Source organism: Fusarium proliferatum (assembly GCF_900067095.1).
Source record: "Fusarium proliferatum ET1 genome assembly, contig: FPRO_scaffold002, whole genome shotgun sequence".
Lineage (NCBI taxonomy): Eukaryota > Fungi > Ascomycota > Sordariomycetes > Hypocreales > Nectriaceae > Fusarium > Fusarium proliferatum.
In genome coordinates this window covers 514,107-537,903 of record NW_022194791.1, presented here as the reverse complement: position 1 = coordinate 537,903, position 23,797 = coordinate 514,107, and the positions used below count along the sequence as shown (strand labels likewise).

General features: G+C 50.3%; 9 protein-coding genes across 9 annotated transcripts; 4 read left to right on the top strand and 5 right to left on the bottom strand.

Annotated features, from left to right (window-relative positions):
• Positions 1–213: 213 nt before the first annotated feature.
• FPRO_03656 (uncharacterized protein) lies at positions 214–474 on the top strand (the record flags this gene model as incomplete). The annotated part of the gene is made up of 3 exons (XM_031226108.1): positions 214–286; positions 343–378; positions 428–474. The coding sequence occupies 3 exons, from the start codon at positions 214–216 to the stop codon at positions 472–474; spliced, it is 156 nt and encodes a 51-aa protein (XP_031076677.1).
• A 77-nt stretch (positions 475–551) lies between these two features.
• On the bottom strand, positions 552–2,583 carry FPRO_03657 (uncharacterized protein; the record flags this gene model as incomplete). Its single annotated transcript, XM_031226107.1, has 3 exons — positions 552–1,435; positions 1,493–1,832; positions 1,891–2,583. 3 exons carry the CDS (start codon positions 2,581–2,583, stop codon positions 552–554), a joined length of 1,917 nt encoding a protein of 638 aa, XP_031076676.1.
• Positions 2,584–3,265: 682 nt separating this feature from the next.
• Positions 3,266–7,233, top strand: FPRO_03658 (uncharacterized protein; the record flags this gene model as incomplete). Its single annotated transcript, XM_031226105.1, has 2 exons — positions 3,266–6,373; positions 6,421–7,233. The coding sequence occupies 2 exons, from the start codon at positions 3,266–3,268 to the stop codon at positions 7,231–7,233; spliced, it is 3,921 nt and encodes a 1,306-aa protein (XP_031076675.1).
• A 278-nt stretch (positions 7,234–7,511) lies between these two features.
• Positions 7,512–8,480, bottom strand: FPRO_03659 (uncharacterized protein; the record flags this gene model as incomplete). Its single annotated transcript, XM_031226104.1, has 3 exons — positions 7,512–8,047; positions 8,094–8,171; positions 8,219–8,480. 3 exons carry the CDS (start codon positions 8,478–8,480, stop codon positions 7,512–7,514), a joined length of 876 nt encoding a protein of 291 aa, XP_031076674.1.
• Positions 8,481–8,917: 437 nt separating this feature from the next.
• Positions 8,918–10,453, bottom strand: FPRO_03660 (related to alpha-1,3-mannosyltransferases; the record flags this gene model as incomplete). Its single annotated transcript, XM_031226103.1, has 1 exon — positions 8,918–10,453. One exon carries the CDS (start codon positions 10,451–10,453, stop codon positions 8,918–8,920), a length of 1,536 nt encoding a protein of 511 aa, XP_031076673.1.
• Positions 10,454–11,454: 1,001 nt separating this feature from the next.
• On the top strand, positions 11,455–12,554 carry FPRO_03661 (uncharacterized protein; the record flags this gene model as incomplete). The annotated part of the gene is made up of 2 exons (XM_031226102.1): positions 11,455–11,543; positions 11,594–12,554. The coding sequence occupies 2 exons, from the start codon at positions 11,455–11,457 to the stop codon at positions 12,552–12,554; spliced, it is 1,050 nt and encodes a 349-aa protein (XP_031076672.1).
• Positions 12,555–12,721: 167 nt separating this feature from the next.
• On the bottom strand, positions 12,722–14,509 carry FPRO_03662 (putative lysosomal cobalamin transporter; the record flags this gene model as incomplete). The annotated part of the gene is made up of 1 exon (XM_031226101.1): positions 12,722–14,509. One exon carries the CDS (start codon positions 14,507–14,509, stop codon positions 12,722–12,724), a length of 1,788 nt encoding a protein of 595 aa, XP_031076671.1.
• Positions 14,510–15,051: 542 nt separating this feature from the next.
• Positions 15,052–19,519, top strand: FPRO_03663 (related to pre-mRNA 3`-end processing factor CF II; the record flags this gene model as incomplete). Its single annotated transcript, XM_031226100.1, has 5 exons — positions 15,052–17,128; positions 17,175–17,488; positions 17,535–17,708; positions 17,753–18,992; positions 19,041–19,519. 5 exons carry the CDS (start codon positions 15,052–15,054, stop codon positions 19,517–19,519), a joined length of 4,284 nt encoding a protein of 1,427 aa, XP_031076670.1.
• A 480-nt stretch (positions 19,520–19,999) lies between these two features.
• FPRO_03664 (uncharacterized protein) lies at positions 20,000–21,764 on the bottom strand (the record flags this gene model as incomplete). Its single annotated transcript, XM_031226099.1, has 3 exons — positions 20,000–20,305; positions 20,357–21,286; positions 21,738–21,764. The coding sequence occupies 3 exons, from the start codon at positions 21,762–21,764 to the stop codon at positions 20,000–20,002; spliced, it is 1,263 nt and encodes a 420-aa protein (XP_031076669.1).
• Between the last annotated feature and the right edge of the window lie 2,033 nt (positions 21,765–23,797).

Sequence of the window (23,797 nt, the reverse complement as noted above, 5' to 3'; positions counted from 1 at the left end):
TTCCTCGCTGCATGGTCAGTACTCTGCATTTCGTAACGGGCTCCGTATATGTGCCCCTTTCCGTGGTAAAGCAGCCGGACCTAATCACATAACATGAGAAACATAAATAGTCCCAATGGGCCTTGAAATCTATGTAACTATTTTCCAAGCTCTAACTCTATTCTGATATACAACTCAAATCTCAGTATGCGTTTCTTTTCCGTCTTGTCCACCATGACCCTTGTGGCATCAGTCATGGGTGCCGCTATCCCAGTTCCTGTCGAGGAAAGCAACATTGAGGTTAAACGTACTATACCCTGGAGAGCTGATTTTTATGAGACGCCTAACTAACATTACTTCTAGGTGCCGAGGGACAGGAGGATGCTGGCCTACAGAAGCGTATGTGCTTGTGACACTTGAAGAAAATGCCGACTAATTTGTTATACAGGCGACGAAGGATACGGCGATGGATGTGCTCGCAAGAGGAACTGTTAATAGCGCTTCCATATTTCCACTGAGAACCATGATTCAGAGACTTTCTAATGTAGCCACAGCGAGATTTTTGATATGTTCTACCTGAATAGAAATGGCTCTTCAATCTCAGATGCAAATTCCCTTAACGTTCCATCCTCCGTGAATAAAACATCTAGCCACTGTACTTGATTCCCATCCAAGAAACTACCGATAAGAGGATTCCCCAGGATATCGACGTTTTCGTAGCCAATGATTGCAGATTCGCATACTCCAGATCCATTATCCATACTCATTGGTGTTTGGAAAACTTGGTCTTGACTTTGTGGGACTTCCTTTGGCATGGAACTGGGGGTTTGTATAATTGGTGGTGGCCTATCAAAGCTCATACCGTCTAATCGGCCTGTAGCCCGTAGGTTCAACACTCTAGCTTGAATGTCTGACAGTCTCTCGCAAAAGTCGACTGCTGGGATATTTCCGTCGTTCTTCAGAGATCGTAAGACACTTAGCAGGGTCTCTAGATGATCTGAGTTGACGGCTGTGGGTTTCATAACTGCTGACATGATGAGAATCATGGCTGCTGAGAATATGTGATGTGCGTCCCAGTATCCAAAAGTCGCAATGCTACCGTCAAGGAACAAGCCTTCCACGATACGGCTCGATGCTTGTGCAGCGTTGACACAACTTTCTGCCAAAGCAAGAGTGATAGATGAGACATTCTGTCGTGGCGATACATCTTCTCTCACTTTAGTGCCTAGCTGAAACTGTGTCTTGAACAGGTGAAGTAGAACGGGGCGAGTTGTCTGTATAATGCATTGGTTGTACGCAAGATGAAGACTTGCGACAGGCCGAGGAGTACCTCGCTCTTTGACGCGCATATCTGGTAGAAGCTCATCATGCCATTCTCGAAGCTGTTTCAAGATACCATGGACTTGATGTATATAGAGACCATTCGTAGCTTTGGGTATGCCATAAATATGTGTCACTACCCACCGATATTAGCAACACAACAGAAATTAGAGGTAGAAGATAAACAACTTACAGATATTTCCAATGATTCTAGCAAGCTTAATATTCGTAATGAGATTCTGCGGATCAAGAAACTCCGCCATCTCGTCCTTTGTCAGACCATCCATGCTTGGCATCTCAACATCAATATCATCGTCTCTGACAGTGATGGGTTGGCCAAGCTTTGATGCTGAGAAGCGGTCGAAGAAGTAAAGCACCCACCATGTTCGCCGTCGACTTTCTCGTTCGACCGGCGTGAGAGTGGTGTGTCTTGACGCAGACCTGTGCATGCCGAGACTTTGGGCGAGACGCATGGCTATCCCACTGTAACAGTATGCAGTTCGTATGCGACCTAGTATGTTTGAGGCCCAGGCCTGGTGGAAGTCCATTGTCAGTTGATGTCGGCAGAGGAGGGTCAAAGCTTGAGCTTACCAACAGTGTGAGTACTTCAACCTGCATCAAAGATGGTTCCTCATACAGATCCTGATTCTCTTGCAACAGGTTCACAGACCTAACATAGTAGTTCGTTCCCGGCACTCTGTTGTTATCACCCACTCCTCTTCTATGTGTGTATATCTCCCCCAAAGCCATAAGTGCATAGAATTTACAAAGCCACAGCGCTGATGGCACTACTTCCCTTCGATAAACAGCATCAATCTCCTTCATGAAGGTAACCTTCAGAAACAAGGGATGGTAGTTCCCTATGAATCGTCTAGCGACATTTAGAAGTAACTTGACGTGCATTCTCTCTGGAAATTCTGGCCCTTGATCTACCGGCAGTCTCCCGTATGTGTTCATTCGATGATAGTTTGACAGACCAGCTGTCGATGGGGTATAAGTATCGTCGAGACATGATAAGAGTCTGTTGCTGAAGGCAGCGCATGAGGCTTCGCCGATGAAACCTGGCTCTGAGGATCGTTCATGTATGGGCTTTTCAGGTTGTCTATCGAAGAGTGGGTTGAAGAGATTGCTTTCTTCTTTTGATAGAGATGGAGGGGCATCGATTTGGGTCTCTTGATCATCGAAGGGAGTGAATGCTGGGTTGGTTTCCGGAGTCTGGTTGTGGGTGGTAATAGCTTGAAGGCGTCTGCTATCTTCTTCGAGCTTCTTAAGGTAACTGAACATGATGTTAGCCTAGACTTGCAATAACGTAGATGACTTTCATTCATCTCAGGGTAAGTTTAGAGTATTTGAATGGCATTTACCTCTCAGTGATTGGTATCTTTCGTTCCTTGTTCGCAGGGAACTCACATTCATCCGCCCTGCCCGTCGACTTACAAGACTGACAAGGCTTATCCCCCGAACACTTGATCTTTTGCGAATGACATCGATGGCAACTACTTCACAATCAGATCAGTCATCACGACACAACTCGTCAAGGGCATCTCACGCAGCAAGCAGTCTTCTCGGGCGTCGTGTGCTCATCCTTGTAAATTGTTGGGTAATGGAATGATCTCAAACTCTGCGGGTCCGAGTCTGGGGTAATCGCTTGTATTTGCCGTTGGTGATACCGACGATGGACGGTGGAGATGGGTCGGTAAGTCCAAAGTTGCCGGTCAGATTGATCGGCTTTGTTGGAGTTGCCGATGATTAAGCAGATTCTGACCAATACCGTCGATGAAGGCGCTGATAGCGAATCCACTCCACTTACACATTGAGGGCGTGGGCGAGATGTACCCCGGATTGTTTAATATAATACAGCTTCAAGTCGTCCAAGCTTAACCATGTCATCATACCATCCTCATCTCAGTCTCCCTCTCATTCTTCACACTCTATATCCCCGCTAAACCTCATCCTCATTCTCACAATGTCATCTCAAGGCATCCGCATCGCCATCGACCGTGGTGGCACATTCACAGATGCTTGGGCCGAAGTCCCCGGTCGACAAGAGCACATCGTCTTCAAGATCCTCTCAGTATGTCCTGATGAGTACGACGATGCCCCCACAGAATGCATTCGCCAGATCTTAGAGATCGCCCTAGACACAACAATACCCAAGGGCTCATTACTAGACCTTGAGCCGATTGAGTCCATTCGCATGGGAACCACAGTCGCTACCAATGCCCTCCTCGAAAGGAAGGGTGACCGCGTAGCCTTTCTTGCAACAAAGGGATTTCGAGACGTTCTTCTCATCGGAAACCAGGCTAGACCAGATCTTTTTGATCTGTCAGTCCGTCGCTTGAAGCAACTGTACGAAACTGTCGTGGAGATTGATGAACGAGTCACCATTGAAGGAGCGAGCGAAGCTCCTTCAGATGGTCCTATCGACGTCTCCTCAGATCCAGCGCTGGTCGTTGGTCAGACTGGAGAAGTTGTCAGGATCATGAAGAAACCAGATCTTGAGGCTGTCCGCGCTGATCTTGAAGAACTTAAAGCCCAAGGCTTCAAGAACCTTGCAATCGGTCTTATGCATTCGTACACATACCCAGACCACGAGCTACAAGTAACAAAGCTTGCTGAAGAAATGGGCTTCAAAGTCTCCGCTTCTTCTGTCCTGCAGTCCATGGCCAAGTACGTGCCGCGCAGTCAATCGGCCGTCGCAGACGCATACCTTACCCCAATGACGTTCGCCTACCTGGATGGCTTCCGCAAGAACTTCAAGGGCCAGTTGGAAGACGAGAGTGCAAACAAGCTCCTCATCTGTCAATCTGACGGCGGCTTGACCAGTTGGTCCAAGTTTACTGGCTTGAGGGGTGTCCTCAGTGGTCCTGCTGGAGGTGTCGTCGGTCTATCGAGGACATGCTACGACGACGCTGATGGAACGCCTGTGCTGGGCTTCGATATGGGCGGTACCAGTACAGATGTCGCGAGATACTCGGGTGCTTTGGAGCATATCTTTGAGAACACCCTGGCCGAAGTGACCATCCAGACTCCTCAATTAGACATCAACACAGTCGCTGCAGGTGGTGGCTCAATCCTGTCCTGGGAGAATGGACTTCTCAAGGTCGGTCCCAGCAGTGCTGGTGCCAATCCTGGTCCTGCATGCTACGGCAGAGGAGGTCCTTTGACTGTCACAGACGCCAATTTCCTCCTTGGTCGAATTATCCCCGACTTTTTCCCTCGCCGACTTGACCGCGATGTTGTCAGAGACAAGTTCGCTGCTCTTACGGAGATCGTCAACAAGGAGAAGGAGGGCGGCGAGCCATTCACACCTGAGACTCTAGCACTGGGCTTCCTTGCCATTGCAAATGCGACAATGACTCGACCTATTCGAACACTCAGCGAAGGTCGCGGATACGGAGCTTCGAGCCACAACCTGGGTTCTTTCGGCGGTGCCGGTGGTCAACATGCTGTCTTCATCGCTCGAGATCTCGGTATCAAGCGCGCCATTATTCCCTGCTACTCGAGTATCCTGTCCGCTTACGGCATGGCTCTCGCCGATGTCGTTGTCGAGAACCAAGAACCTTCCGCCATCACCTTCTCCGAAGAAGTCGTCCCCGAGATCGAAGCGCGCCTTGAGTCCCTCTCTTCCAAGGGTGCCCAGGGTCTTGAGTCTCAAGGTTTTGATGCTAAGACCACTGAGCATGAGTACTTCCTCAACATGCGCTACCAGGGAAGCGATACCTCTCTTATGATCCCTGTATCAGAGAATGTAGGAGATGCAGGCGTTGCTTTTACTGCTAGACATACTCAAGAGTTCGGCTTCTCTCAATCGCGCAACATTCTGATCGACGATGTTCGAGTTCGAAGTGTCGGCAAGTCACGCGTTCTCAACATCTCGAGTCCCTTCGAAGAGCTCAAGAAATACCAGTCCGATGGTCTAACTCCCGTTCCCACGCCAATATTCTCTCGAAAGATCTTTTTCGAGAACCACGGCTGGACCGAAACTCCCGTTTATGAGCTCAAGTCTATGAGTCCCGGCGTGCACATCACCGGTCCTGCGATGATCATCGACAAGACCCAAACAATCGTGGTAGATCATCTCAGCAAGGGTGTCATTCTTCCGGAGCATGTTATCCTTGAGGTTGATAAGGCTGAGAAGCAGAATGTTGCGACTGAGACTGTTGATCCCGTTACACTCAGTGTTTTCGGGCATCGTTTCATGACTGTCGCTGAGCAGATGGGCCATACCATGGAGAAGACCTCGATCTCTGTCAACATCAAGGAGAGATTAGATTACTCTTGCGCTATCTTCTCTGCTGACGGTGGTCTTGTCGCCAACGCCCCTCATGTCCCTAGTCATCTTGGCTCAATGAGCACAGCCATCGCGTACCAGGCTCAACGATACAAGGCTGGTGAATTGAAGCCTGGCGATGTCATCATCAGTAACCATCCTCAAGCAGGCGGTACTCATCTCCCCGACATCACCACCATCACGCCCGTGTTTGATGATGAAGAGAACCCTAAGGAGATTATCTTCTTCGTCGCCAACCGTGGTCATCACGCAGACATTGGCGGTATTGTTCCTGGCTCGATGCCTCCCAACTCTACTGAACTTTGGCAAGAAGGTGCCGCTATCGAGTCCTTCAAGATGATCAATGAGGGTGCCTTTGATGAAGCCGGTTTGATCAAACGTCTCTACGACGAGCCCGCTTCGTTTCCCGGCTGCAGCGGTACTCGTACTTTGACGGAGAACATCGCTGATCTTAAGGCTGCTGTCGCTTCTAACCAAAAGGGCATTGAGTTAATCAGAGCGCTGATTAAGGAGTTTACTTGGCCTGTTGTTCAGCTGTACATGCATGCTATTCAGGACAATGCTGCTCAGTCTGTGCGCGATCTTCTTAAACAATTTGCCGCTAAGCATGAAGGCGGTGTTCTTGAAGCGACAGAGTATAACGACGATGGTATCCCGTTCAAGCTCAAGGTTACCATCGACAAAGAGACGGGAGATGCTGTTTTCGACTTTACAGGAACTGGACCTGAACATTCTGGTAACCTCAATGCGCCACCGACATGCTCATACTCTGTCATCATGGTAAGTTTACAGCCTCCTAGTATTGACCTTCACTGACACCTTCACAGTACTGCCTCCGCTCCATGATCTCCAAAGGCGACATCCCCCTCAACCAAGGCTGCCTCAAGCCCATCAAAGTAATCTGTCCCGACAACACCATCCTCTCCCCCTCCCCCACCGCCGCCACCGTCGGCTGCACCACCGAAACATCCCAAAAGATCGCCGATCTCGTCCTCCGCGCCTTCAACGCCGCGGCCGCCTCCCAAGGAACGATGAACAACCTCAGCTTCGGCTGCGGCGGTACAGATCCCGTCACCGGTGAAGTCACCAAGGGCTTCGGATACTACGAGACCATTTGTGGAGGTGCAGGTGCTGGACTGGGTTGGCATGGTGCTAGTGCTGTCCATACGCACATGACGAACACGAGGATCACGGATCCGGAGATCTTGGAGAAGAGATATCCTGTTATTCTGCATGAGTTCTCTATTAGGAAGGGTAGTGGCGGTGCTGGAAAGTGGAGGGGTGGTGATGGTTGTGTTCGCGAGATGGAGTTCCGTATGCCTCTGCAGGTATCCGTTCTTACTGATCGACGAGTCACGGCGCCTTATGGTCTCGAGGGTGGAGAAGAGGGACAGAGGGGGCAGAATATTTGGGTGAGGAAGGATCCTGTTACGGGAGCTATGAGACAGGTTTCGCTTGGACCGAGGAAGACGTCGCATTTTGCGGCAGGAGATAGGATTATTATTCTGACGCCTGGTGGCGGAGGTTATGGGTCGGCTTTGGAGATGAAAGATGAGGCTGCTGTGCCGGAGAGGGATTCGAGATCGCTGTTGACGAATGGTAGCTTGGGAGTTAGACACAGCATTGCTACTGGGAACTAAGTAGTTTTGTAGAACTGTAATTAGCCATTGTATGTTTACCTTGTCACCCTCATCGTTGCCCCGATTTGACCTTGAACCATCGCGGCCCTCCCATTTATCCAAGTTCTATCACATGTCTCTCAGAGAATTAATCGTGCAAGTCCGAATTAAAAAATGAGCGATGCTTGTACAATGAGTTCTAACTGCTAATATACATCTTGATTAGAGTGAGATAACTGTTCATCTCCCCAACTCTAGCCAGTCTTCACCAGCCATACTCTCTCCTCTACACCACCTTTTTAAAACTTATGAATCTTTCCCTTCTCAATACCCAACTCCCCCAAAACACCCCCTCCCCTCTTCCCAACAAGCGCCTCCTCCATAGCAGGCGGTCCACAAACAAAAACCTTCTCCGTCCCCTTCGGCACAACCTCCTCCAAAAGCTCCCTATCAACCCTCCCCTTCCTCATAACCGACCCCTCCTTCGGTCTACTAACCGTGTACTTGACACTAAACCTCTCCGGAAACTCCTTCGCAAAACCATCGAGCTCCTTCTTCAGCAGCACATCCTCATCCGTGTTTGCGCCAAACACAAGAGTCATGCGAGTTTTGTCTTCGGGGTTGCGGAGAATTCCTTGGGCGAGTTGGTAGATCGGTGTTATGCCGCAGCCGCCGGCGATGAGGGTTATGTGCGAGAAGGTGTTGGGCTTCCATTTGTAGTCGGGGAGGGTGGTGAGGATGAAGAGCTTGTCGCCTGGTTTGAGGGAGTGGAGATAGCCGCTTCCTTTGCCGTTGGGATATTTCTTGACCATGAGTTCTACATAGCCGGGTTCATCTACAAAAGTCAGTACCTAGTCCATGCCTACAGACATGTGACTTACCAGAGGGTGAGATGGGAGAGTAAGGTCTTGGCGTAGGAAGCCAAGATCCCTTAGGCCATGTAAACGTCAACAAAGCAGCTATACTCAGTCAGCAGTGATCCATCTATCTTATGCAGGAAACTCACAAGTAAGTGGGAGTCCAGAAATAGCAGTCTCTTGAGGCAGCTTGAACCTCAACCTCTTGGTATCATGCGTCTCATCCTCCGAACTATGCAACGGCAGCTTAACCGCCGCAAAACCCCCCTTGAAAATCTTCTGCGCTTCACGAGATTCCGCCGAAGCTGTTCCAAACATCATTTTCGAACAGACAGCAACACCGATTGCTCCAACCGTGAGTCCTGCGATGAGCGGTGCAGGGCGGGTTCGAAGGGGTAAGCGAAGTGCCATTTTGCTCTCAAATGGATTGAACAAAAAAATCGATTGCTTAGCAAATGAATTAAAGAATTGACTGGATTGTATTATAATTAACTTGTTTGTGTTTGTGTGACGTGTTTTGCCCTTTTATATTTTCTTCGTCGCGGTCTTGCGGTCTTACGGTCTTCTATACGGACATTCGTACATGTCCGGCGCGCGGTAGCGTGAGACGGTCCCGAACTCTATGAAACGGCGCCGAAGACATGGGCCGGGTCCGGAATTTTTCAACGGTCTTTTACCGTGGACTCGCGTTTCAGGAATTATCCGTTGCAGAATTGCAAGGTATCACAATCCTCCATGTCGATCATCTCGCGGTTCCGACCTCCGACTCCCGTTCTTGTACAAAACATTATCGTTGTTCGATGCTTTATATTACACATACATACATAATATACAAGTCTGTTCTTTTATCAGACCAAATGTAACTTTTCATCCATGTCCTTCGCTGCTTGTATAGACTTTGCTAAAACATCCTTCTCTCCGCTCGTCAAGGCACTTGCTTTCGTGCCGACCATGCAACTCATGGCTTGCTTGCTTCCGCCCTTATGCCACGTCTGGTCAATCATCCAATGCGTCGGAACTTCGAATTCTGTTTGATTGACGGCCTTGTTCTTAAGTAAGCCGCCGTTGTACCAGAGGAGTTTCTCGTTTTGGTCAACGTGTGCGATGACGAAGCTGCAGACGCGGACTTCTTCTTTGTCCTCGCGCTTTTTCTCGTCCTTCTTCTTCTCTTCTTTTGCCTTCTTTGCTGCGTCGAGTTCGGCTTTCGTAGGACCTAGCCACCCGACGATACCGCCGTAATGAGGTGAGAAGGCGTACTCGGATCCTGTGGCTTCGAAACCGATCCACCAACTCTCTTTGTCGCCATATGTGATCTTGTACGTAACCTCGTTCCGAACCCGCTCCGAGTTCTGCCATCCAATATGGAGGAGGCCAAGCAGAACGTCAAGTCTGGACTTGTCAACGACAACAATACCAGAATCACCCTCTTCAGAGTATCGTTCCGTCCAAACGAGCGACTTTTCCGTCTCTGGGCTGGGGTGCTTGATCTGATCATGCCACCAATCCTGACGATCCGCAAACCCATTCTTCCAGAGCAATCGGTCATGAAAGAGCAGTACACCCGTCTCTTTAAATCGATCTTGACGAAGAAGACGTCGCGGATCTTGGAAGAAAACTGCGTCTGCGTCGAGAAGAATGACCTGCTCAAAGCGACTAGCCAATGCAGCAAACGGTTTTATCGCCCAGCCTCCATCAGCAAGCTTCAATGTACTGTCGTCGAAAACAGTAAGAACATCAAGCATTTCGATCTTGACTCCATTGGCAGCTTCTTGTATCTTTTTTCGTCCAGCGGCGGATAAATCATCATCTCCTGCGTATACAACTTGAATTGGGAGGGTGGTCTTGTGGACGCGCGTCAATGCTGCGATGAGATGACATGCGAATCGGAGTGTTTTTTCGCCTGTGGGGATAACGATTCCAGCTGGTGCTTTATCGGCCTTCACACTTTTTCTGTTGTACGAAAGACCAAGACGATCGTAGATATCGGCGAGAGGCGGCGAGACACCCTGCTTCGAATTGAGCCATGGAAACTGCTTTTCCACAATTTGTCCAACAAGTTCTGCTGTCTCGTGGCTGTCGTCTCGCCCTTCCAATTCCTCAATCCAAGATCGCAGTAATTCCGTCCGTTGTCCAAGTTGTCCAAAAATCGCTTTCGGTTCGTCCTTCAACGGATAATCGAGAAAATATTGTGCGCCAAGCTTTATCGATTCAACACCGCGCGAGTTCGAAATTGGTTTTGTAGTGCTCTGAAAATTATTACTTGGTGTGTAAAAAGAAATATCGCGATAGTGATAAAGAACACCGACGAAGAGCCATATCGACGCAATAGCAGCTGTGATCTGTATCGACTTTGCGCTCAGACGCAGCGACGGCATAGTAAGCATAGTGAAGGAGTGAATAGCAGCAACATTACAGCAAAATAAAAAGATAAGAAAAGAGGAAGACTGGCTGGTTTATGTTTCCACGTCACCTTGGAATCAACATTCTCTAGCGCTTATTGAATCCAAGGGATCCGAGACATGGATTTCTGCATTCTCAGCTGCATGGACCCATTTGCAGGGCCGCTAATTCAAGGCACTGAATCACTACTGATGGGCAAAAATAGCTGATGCATGCACGGCAGAGGCTCAAACTTTGGCGCCGCCCACGTTCCGAGCATGCGTAAGTCTTGGCTGCGACGCGTGTGCATGTCGAAGTGCGTTTAGATAACGATTAGATTAGGGGTATTGGCAATTGAATATAATATCAAGGCCATGATGTTTAGTGACGACAAGTCGAATAGTTGAGGCATTCAGTTGCCTTGTCAGTTGACTGGTCGTAGGCATGTCGTCAGTGAACGGGTGATCTTCATCTAAGCCATCTCGTATTGGAGGCACCACAATCCTTCAGGATGAACTCCATTCCTGAAGTGACTGAACCCCAATGCAAGGTCTATTCCACTGCGATTGACGCGGCAGGGAATATAATCGACCGTATGATATTTACCTGCGTCATTGAGACACTTCAACAATGGAAATGCATTGTCTGGATATGATATGATGTGATGTGATGTTTGCAGTGGAGAGCAAGGATGTTTATCGCATGGTCGCGCACATGCACCATGTCAAGCTGAATGCCGTCCTTCTATGACACCAAGGTAAGCGGTAAGGCTGAATGTTTGATCAAGTCCGCTCTTTTTCGCTTAATAAAGAGATCGTGACGTGTATGGTCATTGAATAACGCCCAGAGTTTGAGCCTCAACTTGACTCCTCAGCCAAGCCTGGGCGCAAACAACCCCGCCCCCGCCATCCTCATCTGAAGCTCACTTCGCTTCATCATTTATCTCATCTACAACCTCGCTCATCATATAGACTCACCCTCACAGCCCTACTAAGACTTGCAAGCTATGTCTAAAGATCTCGACAAGTCCCTGCTTGATCGTCTAAACGCCCTTAGAGGCAGCAGCGCAGGTCAAGACAAGCCAGTATCAACAGAGTACATCGCCTACAGGCCTCAATCAGATCTGTTAGCTAATATGGCCCTAGGATTAAAGTTGATCTCATTGAGCGCAAAAAGGCGCCAACTCGAGATGATACACTAGCCGCTCGTCTCAAGTCCCTACGAGACCGTGGCGATGAACCTTCACCAGCACCAGCGACAGCACCAAAGACAACCCAACCGCCATCAAAGTCAACACCCCAGCCAGAAAATACTCCAAAGAAGGAATCTCCCAAACTCGAAGATGAAGAAGACGACTTCATCTTCCAAACAGACGATCAGACTCTGGAAGAGCTACTAGGCGACGTGCAACCTGAAGAAGGCTTTAATCCTGAACCAGACGACGCACAGGTCAAAGCACTTCTAGAACAGCTCGCAGACTCAATACCAAAAGACACAGAAGACGAAAAGGATAAGAAGAATGAGGACTCGGATGATTCAGATGGTGAGGCTATGAACAAGGATGTCGATGAAGTCATCGCCCGCTTCCGCGACGAGGCAGAAGTCGAAGCAGCTCTCGCAAAGACCAAAACCCCCGATCCAAAATCGGAGTCCGAACCTGAACAAACTACTTCTAAAACAGAAGATATCGCTCTTCCAGACGTTCCCTCCGACCTCGCCGACATCCCTTCTTCAAATCGGGCTGGGAGTGCAGACATAGATGATATAACCGCCCGTCTCGCTGCTCTACGCGCACCATCCCCCGATCAAGATTCCCTCGCCCTTCCGTCCGTACCAACATCTAAACCATCGGGCCAGCCGGTGAATCGTCTAACTTCACGGACGAACTACACCGACGACGATGTGGAAAGCTGGTGTACCGTTTGTTTGGAAGACGCAACGGTGCGATGTCCAGGGTGCGACGATGACGTTTACTGTACGCGATGTTGGTACGAGATGCATCGGGGACCACAAGCTGGGTTCGACGAGAGGAGTCACAAGGCTGTACAATTCACCAAGGATAAAAAGGAGAAGGAAAAAACGAAGAAGGTAGCGCTAGGAGCATAAACCATTTCAATTTCAAGCGAGACTTCACTACCATTTGCCATTCCTTGCGTGCGATAAACAGATACCCAAATATTGCGAAACTAAACTCCGAGCCACCGTGTTGTCGTGCCAAATAAAAAGATGCCTGCATCAATACGAACTAACTCATACTATTTTATACGTGAACTTCAAGCAGCGGATTGTGAGCCGTTGCCGTTGGTGGCAGACTCGTTGCTTGAGCTGCTGGCCTTTCCTCGCACATCCTGCCATGTCGCGCCGAATCGTCGGCCAGTTGAAGCGAGAAGACTCTCTTCCTCGTCGGCCTCGGCTTCTTGGTCGATCTGAGAGAGGTTGAGCTTGGGGGTGCGGAAGAGAGCTGTGACGAAGACGATGAGGAAAACACCGAGGAAGGCGAATTGGGCCCAGAAGTCGATAAGACCGAAGAAGGGCCATGTGATTGTGATGCGGTTGAGGAACGTTGACATGACCGATGGTGTGCAGACGTCCTTGGCATGCTTGTACTTTAGTGCTTCGGAGCAGGCGTGAATCATGTCCTTGTGGTTTCGGCAGTCTGGCTGCTCTCCAGGATGCTTAGGCTCGTTGGCGCAGAATGTCTGGGTGCCGTAGGTAGAGTACTGAGGAGCAACCAACATAGCGATACCGTAGTTGGTGGCCAAGATTATCAGACCCAACATGACAGTCGCAATGAGGAGGGCCTGGGGAGCAGTTCTACCCTTGCGGATCTGGAAGATGCGGACCCAGAGGAAGCGAATGCCCACGGTGGCAATGCCAGAGATGGAGCTGCTGAAGAAGAAGAGCACCAGAAGAGCCATGAGGATGTAGTCGACGGGGAAGGCCTTGGCGGACTTGACGAAGATGAAGTTCATAGGTTGGAACACGTGGATCTGACCAAGGATGTAACCGCACCTTTCCTTGCAAACCGAGTTCTTGGCCTTGTCAATGCCAGTGATGAGCATTGATACGAAGATGACGAGAGACAGAAGGAGGAGGAAGATTCCACCGAGAAGCTTGATGGGGCGGAAGACGGCACAAACTTTGAGCCAGGCTTGGTAGATTCTGCTGCGACCTTCGCCCTGAGCCTCGGCGGCAAGTCTTTCGCGTCGGACAAGTGTTTGTTCCTCTCTAACAAGAGCATCGAGCTCTCGCTGGTCCTTTCGAGACATGCCCTCTTGTCGACCAGCATTGCGCATCTCGATCTGTCGCTGGCGTTCGCGGTTCTGTTCGAGCTGAGAAGCAGTATTCTGATGGAGCTGAGGGGCCGAGATTGAAGGAGCTGCCTTGATGAACGAGATGGGGAGAAGGGCAAGGCCAGCGCCGGTGTAAACGACGTAGAGCAGTGTGCCGAGAGTGAGCAGAAGACCCAGTGCAAAGGTGAGCGCCTTTTCACCATGGTTCTGAGCAACGAGCTTCTTGAAATAGTCGAGATCCCAGTGCGACTCAGAGCTGTCGCCTGCAGCAGGGACGAAGAAACCGAGCAAGAACAGAACGACGACGAATGCGACGAAGAAGAGTGTGTACTTGGCAGCGGCCAAGAAACGGCTGCTCAAGGTTCGGCCTTCCTCCTCAACCTCAATTTCATCGTACTCCTCATGCCAGAAGTAGGCGAAGGGGATAACGATCAAACAGAGGAGAGCATCGAAGCTGTACAAGCTGTAGTAGACGACCTTGAGAGTGTAGAGGATACTATCGATGCGTTCGGGAGTAGCCCAGTCCTTCTTCGCGCCCAGTGTTGCAGAGGCAGTCGCAGAGACGAGAGCAATATCGACAGGGAGTAGTAGAACCGTAGCGAGAAGAGAAGTCAAGCTGACGATGGCGACGATGCTGACGACGGCGGAACGTTCGCGGGGTGTTTGCCAGGTAAATGTTGTGATGATAGCAGCTGCGAAACAGAGAACGACAGCAACAGCATAAGCGACCCAGATCAAACTGGTCTGGACGAGGCCTGCGTGGGCCATATTGGATTAATTTGAAAGACTGTTGTTGCAAATGATGATCAACAAGCAAGTCGAAGTGAATCCGCTAGACTGGGTCGCGACGTGGCTCGAGGATGTTTTTCTTTTTAAAGTAGCAGATCTCGGGGATTTTGAAGGGAGATCAATCGATCTCAAACCAAGGGTGACGTCGCTAGCAAGTCAATCTGTGTAGCAGCGTGATTCGCTTTGATCAATCAGAGAGAGGGAAGTTTCGCTGGAAAACAAGATTCAGTGGCTTCGATCAGAAATGGTCAAGCTCAAGCTTGAAGCTGCTGGTGTTTTCGTGACGCAATGTATACGCTAGCGTTTGTGCTAAGTGGAGATGCTTCTGCCTCACCCCTGGAGCATCGACTAACCTTTATTTATTGGCCAGGGTGATCCGGAAGACGGAGGCCAATTATCCGTTAGGAGCTTTGAGCTCTACTCTTTTGGGCCAAACATTCAATAAAGCAACATCGCGAACGACCTGAACGAACACAGCAAAGCAGCCAATTTCTCGGTCACAAAAGAATGGTCTCGCTGAAATGCAGGCCTACACCGAGCTTGCGGCTCCCTCAGCCGTCACACACTCCTTGACTATCTCTCTCACTTCAGCTACAGCTACCAATCTCGTTGTCGCAAAAGGTTCCCTACTCCAAATCTTTACAACAAAGGCCATTTCCGCCGAGTTCGATCCCGAGAACCAACCTGCCCAGACAGCAAAGCCTGAACCCGAATTTGATCACCGCGCGAACGACGATGATGGGCTCGAGTCTTCGTTTCTTGGCGGCGAGACAATGCTTGTTCGAACCGATCGTACGAACCTCACGAAGCTAGTTCTCGTCGCGGAGCTTCCACTATCCGGTACCGTGACGGGTTTGGCCAAGGTCAAGACGAAGCATTCAAAATGTGGAGGTGAAGCTCTCTTGATAGCATACAAAGCTGCGAAACTATGTATGGCGGTATGGGATCCTGAGAAGAGCAACCTCGAGACCATCTCCATCCACTACTACGAGAAAGAAGAGCTGCACGGCGCGCCATGGGAGGTTTCTTTCGATGAATATACCAATTACCTCGAAACCGACCCCGGCAGTCGATGCGCTGCCTTCCAGTTCGGCTCGCGCAACCTCGCGATCCTACCATTCAGACAAGCGGAAGAAGACTTGGAGATGGATGATTGGGATGAGGATCTCGATGGGCCACGACCCGTCAAGGAGTCTACTACAGTCGCCAATGGAGATAGCGACACATTAGAACCACCGTATACACCATCTTTTGTCCTCCGTCTTCCGCTGCTTGATCCCAGTCTGCTTCATCCCGTGCATTTCGCTTTTCTGCATGAGTATAGAGAACCGACCTTTGGTATCCTATCATCTAGCCAAGAGCGAGCGCATTCCCTTGGTCAGAGAGATCATCTTACGTACAAGGTCTTTACATTGGATCTGCAGCAGCGAGCTTCGACGACTATTCTTTCGGTTACCGATCTTCCTCGAGATTTATTCAAGATTATCCCATTACCAGCGCCTGTTGGGGGTTCGTTGTTGATAGGAGAGAATGAGCTGATTCATGTGGATCAGTCTGGCAAGTCCAACGGTGTGGCGGTGAACTCAATGGCTCGACAGATCACTTCGTTCAGCTTGACAGATCAGGCGGATCTTAACCTACGATTGGAGCACTGTGTTCTTGAGACATTGTCAATTGAGAATGGCGAGCTCTTGCTCGTTCTCAACGATGGTCGTATTGGAATAGTTACGTTCCAGATCGATGGCAGAACAGTCTCTGGTCTTACCGTCAGGATGGTCTCAGATGAGAACGGCGGCAATCTGATCAAGAGCCGTGCATCGACAGCGTCAAAACTTGGCAAGAATGCGTACTTCGTGGGTAGCGAAGTTGGCGACTCTGTGGTGTTGGGCTGGACGAGAAAGATGGGGCAGGAGAAGAGGCGAAAACCGAGACTCATCGATGCGGAGATTGGGCTAGAAATGGATGATCTGGATCTCGAGGATGAAGACGACGAGGACGACGATTTGTACGGCACCGAGTCTGCAGTCGCGAAACCGGCTCAGGCTCTCAATGGTGGAGGTAAGGCGGGCGAGTTGAGCTTCCGCATTCACGATACCCTGCTCAGCATCGCCCCGATCAAGGACTTGACAGCTGGCAAGATATCGCTCCATCCTGATAGTGAAGAAGCGACTCTGTCACAAGGCGTCGTTTCGGATCTTCATCTTGCATGTGTTGTCGGACGCGGAAAAGCCGGCTCACTGGCCCTTCTCAACCGCAACATCCAGCCCAAGATCATTGGAAGGTTCGAATTCCCCGAAGCAAGGGGTTTCTGGACCATGTCTGTCAAGAAGCCAATGCCCAAGGCTCTCGGTGGAAATGTCGGCGTAGGTAACGAGTACGAAACATTTGGACAGCATGACAAGTACATGATCGTGGCTAAGGTCGATCTCGATGGTTATGAGACATCAGATGTGTATGCTCTTACGGGCGCGGGATTCGAGACGCTCAAGGACACTGAGTTTGACCCAGCGGCTGGATTTACCGTTGAAGCTGGAACGATGGGGAAGCAGATGAGAATCATCCAAGTCCTCAAGTCCGAGGTTCGATCTTACGATGGAGGTGAGTTGCCTGCTTGGATCACATTCACACATACTGACAATTCTAGATCTCGGCCTCACTCAGATCCTGCCGATGCTCGATGAAGAAACCGGCGCCGAACCTCGAGTCACCAGCGCCAGCATTGCAGATCCTTACCTCCTACTCATCCGCGACGATAGCAGTCTTATGTTGGCACAGATCGACAGCAACAATGAGCTGGAGGAAGTGGAAAAGATGGATGCTACTCTGCAGAATACCAAGTGGCACTCTGGATGTCTGTACGCGGACACAAAGGGTGCTTTCCAATCGAGTGCCGGCGACAAGGGTGCAGAAACTGAGAAGATCATGATGTTCCTACTCAGCTCAACTGGTGCACTACATGTAAGTTTCAGTCCTGTTTCTCGGAGATCGGCTACTAATGGGACAGGTCTACGCGCTCCCTGACCTCTCCAAGCCCGTTTACGTTGCCGAAGGTCTCTGTTATGTACCCCCTCACCTTTCAGCAGACTACACATTGCGACGTGGTCTAGCAAAAGAGAACCTCCGCGAGATTCTTGTCGCTGACCTCGGCGACACCACATCTCAATCGCCATACCTCATCGTGAGTTCTTCCTTGCCCTCACTGAACTTCTCTAACATGACCAGCTCCGCAACCAAACCGACGATCTCACAATCTATGAACCTCTTCGCCATATACGAGAAGGCGAAACCAGTCTCTCCACCACTCTCACCTTCAAGAAGACTTCCAACACAACATTAGCCACTATCCCCGTGGAGACAGAGCAGGACGACGTCGAACAACCACGCTTCATCCCTCTTCGACCATGTGCAAACATCAACGGCTACAGCACCGTCTTCCTTCCCGGCCCTTCGCCAAGTTTCGTCATAAAGTCCAGCAAGAGCATCCCCCGCGTCATCGGTCTTCAAGGCATCGGCGTTCGCGGTATGAGCACATTCCACACAGAAGGTTGTGATCGCGGTTTCATCTACGCCGATAACAAGGGCATCGCTCGAGTGACCCAACTCCCACCGGACACCAACTTCACCGAGCTTGGTATCTCAGTAAAGAAAGTCCCTCTGGGCGCTGATGTTCGCGGCATCGCATATCACCAACCAACAGGCGCATACATCGCAGGCTGTATGATAAGCGAACCCTTCGAACTCCCCAAAGACGACGACTATCACAAAGAATGGGCCAAGGAAACACTCACTTTCCCACCAACCATGCCCCACGGCGTTCTCAAGCTCATCAGCCCAGTCAGTTGGACCGTCATCCACGAAGTCGAGCTTGAATCCTGCGAATCCATCGAGTGCATGAAAACACTACACCTCGAAGTTTCAGAAGATACAAAAGAGCGTCGCTTCCTCGTCACGGTCGGCACAGCCGTCTCAAAGGGTGAAGACCTCCCCATCCGCGGGCGCGTCCACGTCTTCGACATCGTGACCGTCATCCCCGAGCCCGGCAGACCAGAAACCAACAAGCGTCTCAAAGCCATCGCGCGCGAAGACATTCCCCGCGGCGGCGTAACAGCCATTTCAGAGATCGGCACCCAAGGCCTCATGCTCGTCGCGCAGGGGCAAAAGTGCATGGTCCGCGGTCTGAAGGAGGACGGGTCCCTTTTGCCTGTTGCGTTCCTCGACATGAGCTGTCATGTATCTACTGCGAGGGAACTGCCGCGCACGGGGTTGTGTCTGATGGCTGATGTGTTCAAGGGAGTTTGGTTTGCGGGATATACGGAGGAGCCGTATACTTTCAAGGTCTTGGGTAAGAGCCATGGCCGGTTACCGGTTCTGGTCGCGGATTTCTTGCCGGACGGTGAAGATCTGGCTATTGTTGCGGCGGATGCGGATGGTGATTTACATATTCTCGACTTCAACCCCGAGCGTAAGTTCTCTCCTTCACATAAACTGATCAAGTACTAACAAACTACAGATCCTAAATCTCTTCAGGGCCATCTCCTCCTCCATAGAACCTCATTCTCCGTCTCCCCCAACCCCCCCTCAACAACACTCCTCCTCCCACGAACCCTACCACCCTCCCACCCCTCTCCCCAGGACCCTCCTCACATCCTCCTCCTCGCCTCTTCATCCGGCCACCTATCAACACTCGTCCCCCTCCCGGAGACAACATACCGTCGTCTCCTCTCCGTAACAAACCAGCTCCTCCCCGCACTTACACCGCATGGCGGATTGAACGCCAAAGCGCATAGATTACCAGATGGTATACGACCTGTAGGCGTAGAAGCAGCTGGTGGAAGGGCGATTGTAGACGGTGCTGTTCTGGCGAGGTGGGCTGAGCTTAGTGCTGCGAAGAGGGCGGAGATTGCGGGTAAGGGAGGATATGACGGTGTTGGGGAGTTGAGGGAGGAGCTTGAAGGTGTTTTGGGATGGAGTGGATTGTCGTATTTCTAGATATCTTGGACAATTTCATAAGTGGCTGGTTAATATATAGCTTAAATATGCATGCACGGTATTGCAAGGATAAGTTTCCAGGCGGTAAAATTGGAACTGAATATCACGGTCGATATAGATTCTCACTGGCATCTTCACAAATAATCGTGTGTGAATGTCAAAAGTGTCTTTTCAAGGAGTGGCAGTGCAAACACAGCTGTATACATGCAGAAACCCATCTACAAGCCCAAAGAAAAGAGCAAAGAAAATGAGTAGTAAACGACTTTTGTTTTCCCAAGTCTGAGTCTGTTTCTTCCATAAATCCGAACAGGCCATAACCAAAACATATATCCTATAGCGCCTGTCGCATCAAGTCTTGACTAATTTTTATCGTCACTACTCGCCCAAGCCTTCTCCCGCATATATAAATCCCAGAAAGAAAACGCCAGTACGAATCCAAGCTATAATCACAAGAAAACAATATCACAAAGTTGGAGGTATTTACTCGACCTCTACCTTCTTGCGTCGCATGCTGCCGAAACGTCGTCGGATACCGTCGCTCAGGCGGTGCTTGCCTGTCGAGTTGTTGCGCCGAATGTCAGTGCCGTTTGAGAATTCAGGTGTTGTTCGTGGATTCTCGCTGAAGCTGCGGTTGTGGCTGAAAGGGGGGCGTTTGCTGCCTCGCATGTTTGATGAGAGCTCGTACTCGACGGGTTCACCTCGGCGGAAACGCTTTTGCTCCTTGAGGTCCTTCTCATATGTGTAAGAGGGCTCGCCCTTGCCCTTGAGGTCATCGGGGTGGTATTGCTATTCAGGTCAGCAACTGTTTAATGATCGCATCATAGAAGTGTCACTTACAATGCCATCCCAACGCTTGTATGCGCCACCAACAGCGTCAGGTTCTCTCATGAGATCGGCACCCTCTTCGTAATTTATGGTGTTGCCGCTAATGTCCCGTTCGCCGCTGGGAATATCAGCAGTGCCTTGGAGCGGCATCTTTTTGAGTAGAGCATCTTGAATGTTTTCTCTGGGAGTAGCGCGAAGAGCTTCTCGGTTCGAGTCTTCAACAGCAGCAACGGGCGAGTACATCTTGTTGCGGTTGCGGCTTGCCAGAGGGGCGTCATACGGGCCGCCATGATGATACATTCCGCCAATGGTGTCCAGAGCATCAATAGTGTCTGTCATGGGCATTTGCTTGCGACGAAGATGGGGGGCGCGATCGGCTGCGCGAGCCTCCTTTCTAAGGATGTCGAGAGGTCGATGAGACATGTCACCTGGGTATCGTTGGATCAGTGAGCGCTGGCGTGAAACTCCACAGTTGCTAGCACTGAAGCTGCGATTGTGTGAAACTTGAGGGCGATTACGCGGAGGCGGAACTCTAGCACTGGCTGACCGATTGACAGAGGACGTGAATGGGTCAGGACGAGTATCGGATGGACCTGGGGGAGAATCCGGGGGAGATACAGTCACTGATGGAGCTGAAGATTGACGACGCGCAGCTGCAGCGTCGGAGAACGGGTTCGAGGAATGGAAGCTATCGCGAGTTGGGCTGGCAGATGTTGGCGGAGTAGGATAGCTGCCTTGGCGATGTCTTTGACTCGAATGACTTGATTTGTGCCTGTGCCTTCTCTCGGGAGAACGGGCCCTGTTGGAGTTTGAGTTTGCGTTTGAACTTGAGCCTTCGAGAGAAATGTTTCGAAGTTGAGCAGCAAGATTGTGAGATGCGCCGATACCGGTGTCTTGATTTGGTTCAATATCGTTCAATGGGTCAAGAATGTAAGCCTTGGCCTATGCAATTGAGTCAGAATGTTTGCGATGAAGAGAATGGTAACTAAAAGGTTGAAGAGAGTGATTGCGCGAAGATATTGTGTCTATGTAAGTGGTCTGCCTCTAGAACGTCATCAGGCTTGCGTGGACAGCGGGCTGCGGTACAGCTACGTAGGAATAAAGTTACTTAGTCGTCTACTTGGCAAACACCAAGAAAACAGCCAAGCAACGTCAAGATTGGAGCCCGATGCAGGGATCTGCATTGACGCAACAAATACAGCGATAAAGGGTCCTTGCTGGGGCCCTGACGTTGTTCCATCATTGGCAGGCTTGGGATGACGTTGGGGAGAAGCGGACAGAACGTGATGGGCCCTGACCAAGAAACGGAAGAGGAAAAGACTGGGGCATGATGGACGTTGACATCCACGAGCTAGGTATCCTAGCTCACTCAGGTAAGGGTCCAAGAACTTACCCATTGCTTGTCGCTTGAATCCTTCATTGTGGCGACTGCTCTAGAAGGGAGAGATGGGTTCTGGGGAATTGTTTAGTCCCCTGCGAAAGAGTCGTCGGGTCTGTTGAGTCGAGAGGCCGAGGCGGGACGACAATGGTGATTGAGTGCGCTTGCAAGCAGATCGTATTCGAGAAAAATGACGGTTGCGACTTGGGCTTCTAGTCAATAGTGTAATGCGATTTCGCCTGGTTGTTATCGGGATCGATCCGGTAGTAAATGCGACGTATCAAAGTGATTGACTGATTGAATGTGTTTCGGTGTAAGAGACAGAGTTTGGGGGAGAAGAGACAAGGGACAGGGACAAACAAGGTGGGAGGAGATGCAGCTCATTTATCAACAACAGAAGGCACAGCACGCACAGCCTAATCCTTTCAAGACATGGGAACCCCAAGGAGAGAAAAGCTCTTTTTTTTTTCTTAGCTACCTACGTAAGGTACAGGACAGGTACGGCAGGTACAAGGCAAGAAAGTGAGGTAAGGTAGGGTAGGGTTGTAGATCTCTGAGCGGTCTCGTCCCCTCCAAACCATCATGCGCCCATTCAGAGTCTCATGGGGGGCACCGTAGCGCATCATTTAGCGGGGAGGGGCACTTCCCGTCTCCCTCGTGATCCAAATAGCACCTTGGACATGAACTTGTCCACGCCATGCAGACTTCAGCCGCTCCATCCGCTTTCTGGCTCAACGCTACCGACGCCTCTTCAAACGGATCAGGGACTTTTCCAGGTAGAGCCGTTCATCTGCTGTTTCCATCTTGGGCAGTACAGAAGCTAGAAATCATGGAGGAGGGGCCCAAAGGCACCCCAGACGAGTCACACTCAATTCAGTCCCGCACGTCAATGTCATTGTCATTGTCATTGTCAAATGTCAATCAGTGTCTCTCACACAAGGCTCGGTCGATCGGCCTCGCTCAACTTTACTCTCCCAATCGCGGCACACTCGGGAAGTAATGGTTTGAGACGACGTCAGCTACACGAGGTTTTGAAGCCTCAACGCGCGTCCCATCAAGAAGCCACAGATAGACTAAAAGGCTTAGCAGTGGAGTGGACGTAGGTATAGCATGAAGAAAGACGAAATGATGGAATGCCAGCTGTCGAACTAACAGTCAAGGGAACCTCGCCATTTGATCAGTCACCTGACGCATCAAACCCCCGTAGCCAGCATCTCGGTCACTGCATGCAAACCTTGTCTAAAAAGGGTCTTCGCCTAACGAGCTCGCTACTGCTTGTAGGGACTTTTTAGCCCGACAGATGATTAATAGTCTCTTCTCCAATGGAATGACTTCCCGTTGGTGTCTCAAAGGCTAAAAGTAACGGATGACAGCAAGTATAAAAGTCCATAATTATCGTCCGAAACAGTATCAAAGGTCGAAGCTTTGACATTCTTATCGCAGAGCTTATATGGACGGTAAATTCATCCTCGCGGGGTCAACAGACATGACCGATTGCACACCAGGAGAGTTGCATCTACTCTACACCCTCAGCTTCATATTTTTAGCCTCAAAGTTTGTACCTTTTTTCAATGACACCTCACTAGATCGTCCGATGTCTGGATATCTCGGCCAAGAAACTCTGCTTGCTTGGCTCCAGACCCGACGCATTTTATCACCCATGACGTCTCATTGCTACCCTACATCGATACGCGGATCAGCAGCAAATGTATGTATGTATCTGGATACCCGGCATCCCGGACATCGGATCTCTCCGTTGCATCATTGCCAAAATGACTCAGGCACGGCAGACAATTAAACCAGAAACTACTCCGTAGTACTACCGTAGATACTATATCATCACCGTTGAAACGGGTCTTGAAGTCAAGGTGAACGACGCTATCAAACCCCATCGTCGTCACCCGTCCGTTCACCTCGCCCCACTGACCGGGAATAATATTGCCGCGTAAAAAGACCAAACGCAATTCAGACAACCAACCTACGAAAGGCCGATTATCCGCTCTCAATCTGGAGATAAAGAAAACACCAAGAGATTACGTCTGTATGACGTACATAAAACTCCGACACGGACTATC